At 35.3% G+C, this 4,452-nt stretch overlaps 1 protein-coding gene across 1 annotated transcript; it reads left to right on the forward strand.

Annotated features, from left to right (window-relative positions):
* The first annotated feature begins 1,404 nt into the window (after positions 1-1,404).
* Positions 1,405-4,197, forward strand: LOC110601933 (transcription factor MYC2). The gene has a single exon (XM_021739346.2). The coding sequence runs from the start codon at positions 1,733-1,735 to the stop codon at positions 3,749-3,751; it is 2,019 nt and encodes a 672-aa protein (XP_021595038.1). The 5' UTR covers positions 1,405-1,732; the 3' UTR covers positions 3,752-4,197.
* The last annotated feature ends 255 nt before the right edge of the window (positions 4,198-4,452 follow it).

Here is a 4,452-nt window from a genome sequence, read left to right on the forward strand (position 1 = left end):
GTCATACTCTTTCCTTTGCCCTTACTCTTCGTGTTGATAATCATGGCCGCATTCAAATTAGTATTGATATTTAGTAACAGCGCTTATTGTGCCGTATCCAAGCTTTCCGTGATAGAATTGTTCCTTAAGATCTCACATCTTGATCCATTCAAGACTTGATTCTCTGTGATGTCTGCTTTCCTATCTTGGACGAGTAGTAACCATCCATTCACCACTAATGCATTTTCACTTTAATTTATAACAAAAAGACTAATGTATTTTTACGCTATTAATAAATTTAGATTTTTCTTCTAATATCGTTAAATATTATTAGTAAAATACAAATAGTCTGATATTTAGTGAAATTTATTTTTTAATTTCGTAATTTTAAACTTCATTCTTCAAGTTCTTTTTTATTGATAATAATCGCTTAATTTAAATTTTATACGTTTATAAATTGATTCTTAAATATTATAATAACTAATAAATTCTTATGTTTATAAATTAATTTCTTTGTTTGTTAAATTTTAATATTTAATATGTAAAAATATAAATAAAAAATTTATTTTTTTGTCATAATTAAATACAAAATAAATTATCGAGAAAAGAAAAATTAGATAAAAATAATTTTTAGACTTAAATTTAGATGTGTATTGTGTAAAAATTCTTGATTTAATATAAAATATTAAATTTAATAAACATTCAAGGTTAGTTTATAAAAAAAATATAAGTATTTTTATAAGTAATTATAATATGTAGAAATTAATTTGTAAGATTATATAGATAAATTATAATTAAAGGAACTAATTTATAAGAATATATAGATGAATTATAATTAAATGAACTATTTTTTTATAAAATAAAATTATAAATATATAGATAAAATTATATGTGTTACAAAATTTAAAATATAATTTATCTTAATTAGAAATCAATTTTAGTTTATTTTTAAATTTTACATAAGGAATTAAGAAAAGATGCTACTTTATTAATGGATAAAAATATATAATTCTATTTATTATAAATTAAATTATATGATTCTATTTAAAAAATATCAAAGCATAAAATATTTTTTTATAATTATGTCTAATAAAAATAGAAGAATTGATTAAAATTAACTTTATATAATATTTTGATAAAATATATAATTTATTATATTATAATAAATAGAATCTATATTAAAATATTATTTTTTATTAATTCAGTTTGCCACATAAATATTCCTTAACAATAACTAAAATTGTTAATAACTTTTTAAAATCAGTTAAAATTGTAAAAAAATTTATTAAAATTGAAAAATAACGTAATATTTTGACTAAACATGTTAATATACACTTAAGAAAACCTGAACCAATAATTATAAAAATCAAACTATGAAAATAAGGAATCAGTTTTTTTTTTTTTTTTTTTTTTTTTTTTCCTTTAAATCGTATCTTTAGCCGCTGACGATTTAATCGGCGAGCTTTCGAGGAAGATGGAACTCCTCCTTTCCTCTGTTCCAGTCTGATCTTAACTAAATTTCTGCTCAAATTCACTCCAAATAAATTCCAAACTCAAATGTACCCCAAATTGTAGCACCTCCGCCCCATTCCCTCTCGTATCTGCTTCTCTCCTTCCGCCTCACCACCCTTCTCCCACTCACTGCTTCTTCACTCTCTCTTTCTATCTCGATTTTCCTTCCATTTCTACCGTGCTCTCCCCTTTCCTTCCACATTCGGTCTATGGAATTACGGACTGTCGTACAGAACCGACGATGAATCTGTGGACGGACGACAACGCGTCAGTCATGGAGGCCTTCATAAACTCCGATCTCGCCGCTTTTTCGCCGCCACCGCAATCCGCTGCTTCCACTTCTACTTCCACTCCTGCGCCATCCAACATCGACCCCAACAGGACCACCCTCATCAACCAATCTCAGCCGCTCTTTAATCAGGAAACTCTTCAGCAACGTCTCCAAGCCTTGATAGAGGGGGCCAGAGAAAGCTGGACCTATGCTATCTTCTGGCAATTGTCTTACGATTACTCTGGTGCTTCCGTGTTGGGGTGGGGTGATGGGTACTATAAAGGAGAGGAGGATAAGGTTAAAGGCATGTGTAAGGGTTCCAGCTCGTCAGCTGCAGAACAGGAGCACCGAAAGAAGGTGCTCCGAGAACTCAATTCCCTGATTTCAGGTCCCACTACCGACACCGACACCGACGATGCAGTTGATGAAGAAGTCACTGATACCGAGTGGTTCTTTCTCGTCTCCATGACTCACTCGTTTGTTAATGGAAGTGGGTTGCCGGGTCAAGCTTTTTTCAATGGGAGTCCGGTCTGGGTTGTTGGGCCTGACCAGCTTTTTGCATCACCATGTGAGCGCGCGAGGCAAGGCCAAGTTTTTGGGTTGCAGACCTTGGTTTGTATCCCATCAGCGGATGGAGTTGTTGAGCTGGGTTCATCTGAGATAATTTATCAGAGCTCGGATCTGATGAATAAGGTTAGGGTTTTGTTTAATTTCAATAATCTGGAGATGGGTTCGTGGCCGATGGGAACGAACCCTGACCAGGGTGAGAATGATCCATCCTCGCAGTGGATCAGTGATCCATCTCAGAGTGGGATTGAAATGAAGGAGGGGAATAGCACAGTTCCATCTTTGGGTGGCACCATGAATTACAATAATAACAATCAGCATGTGTCGAAAGGGATTCAGTTTGGAAACCCCAATTGCAGTAGCGTGACTGAAAACCCCAGCGGAATTCATATGCGAAATCATCAGCAGGGCCAGCAGCAGCTGCAACAGCAGATGACGCAAGGGCAGAGCTGTTTTACACGTGAGTTGAATTTTGGGGAATGTGGTGATGTTGATGGTTGTAGCGCTAGGAATGGGAATTCCAATGTGTTCAAGCCGGAATCAGGGGAAATTTTGAATTTTGGGGAGAGTAAGAGGAGGTCTCCTGATGCAAATGGAAAATTCTTTTCAGTTACTTCGCAGTTTGTAGTGGAGGAGAATAATAAAAAGAAAAGATCCCCGACTTCAAGGGGTAGCAATGAAGAAGGGATGCTTTCCTTTACTTCTGGTGTTATCTTGCCTTCTTCTGGTGGGGTTAAATCAAGTGGTGGTACAGGTGATTCAGATCACTCTGATCTTGAAGCGTCTGTTGTTAGAGAAACAGATAGCAGCAGAATTGTAGAACCTGAAAAGAAGCCAAGAAAACGAGGAAGAAAACCAGCAAATGGAAGAGAAGAGCCTTTGAATCATGTTGAAGCAGAGAGGCAACGAAGGGAGAAACTTAACCAGAGGTTCTATGCCCTGCGAGCTGTAGTTCCCAATGTGTCAAAGATGGACAAAGCTTCACTTCTTGGAGATGCCATTGCTTATATTGATGAGCTCAGAACAAAGCTAAAAACCGTGGAGTCGGATAAGGAGGAGTTGGAGAAGCAAGTGGAATCAATGAAGCAGGAGTTTCCCAGCAAAGATCCACGCCCAGAGCCACCTTCTCTTGATCAAGAACTCAAGATGTCAAATAACCATGGAACCCAAGCAATAGAAATGGATATCGATGTGAAGATAATTGGCTGGGATGCAATGATAAGAATCCAATGTACCAAAAAGAACCACCCAGCAGCAAGATTAATGGCAGCCCTGAGAGAGTTGGGCCTTGATGTTCAGCATGCCAGTGTGTCAGTGGTGAATGATTTGATGATCCAGCAAGCCACTGTGAAGATGGGAAGTCGGTTTTACACACAAGAGCAGCTCAGGGTAGCCTTATCAACCAAAGTTGGTGACTCCTGAAATGGTCTTTGAACAGAGCAGGAATTGCGTTTAGCAATTGGGAATTTGGGATAGAGAGCTTGATAATATTATCATATAGGATTTGAGGATTGTTTCTTAATGGTCTTAGGGTTCTGGGACATTTTAAGGCTCCCAACAGCGCAAGCTCTGTAAAATAGTGTTGTCCCTATTAATTTCTTGGTAGTTGGTCTAGTGTAATTCGAGTTTGAGCCCATGTTAATGGAGGAGCTGATCGAACTGAGGAGCTAGGAGGGTCTGCGAGGCTCTTCTCATGTGAAGATAGCTATTTTTGTGTTGATTTTTACTCTGTCCTTGATGTATGTTAGTTATGAATTCGAAACTCTTTATGAGTTTTGCATGATCGGTGGAATGCGTCTCTGTGTTATAAAAGCTATTTTCCCTGTTTTTTAAAGGATGGAAATAAAAGGGCTTTCTGGGTTTTTATTTTTTGATTTTTTTAGTTTGATCCAAAAATATTTGTAAAATAAGGTTTTAACCGTTTGGGATCAAATCCCCTGTTTGTTAAAGATATTTGATTTCAGACAGTTATTTTTGTATACTACAATTTAAAAAAAAAAAAAAAATTAATTAACATATTTTAATTTAAGAATAATAAATTTTTTAGATTAAGATGTCTTGAAATTCTTTAATCCAGTTTGAAATCTGTTATTGTGTGCTTTTATTTGAGTGGGAGAATATAA

Source organism: Manihot esculenta, chromosome 15 (genome assembly GCF_001659605.2).
Source record: "Manihot esculenta cultivar AM560-2 chromosome 15, M.esculenta_v8, whole genome shotgun sequence".
NCBI classification, from domain to species: domain Eukaryota; kingdom Viridiplantae; phylum Streptophyta; class Magnoliopsida; order Malpighiales; family Euphorbiaceae; genus Manihot; species Manihot esculenta.

Excerpts from the sequence above, each read along its gene's own strand:
- LOC110601933 (XM_021739346.2), top strand. The coding sequence starts at position 1,733 with ATGAATCTGTGGACGGACGACAACGCGTCAGTCATGGAGGCCTTCATA.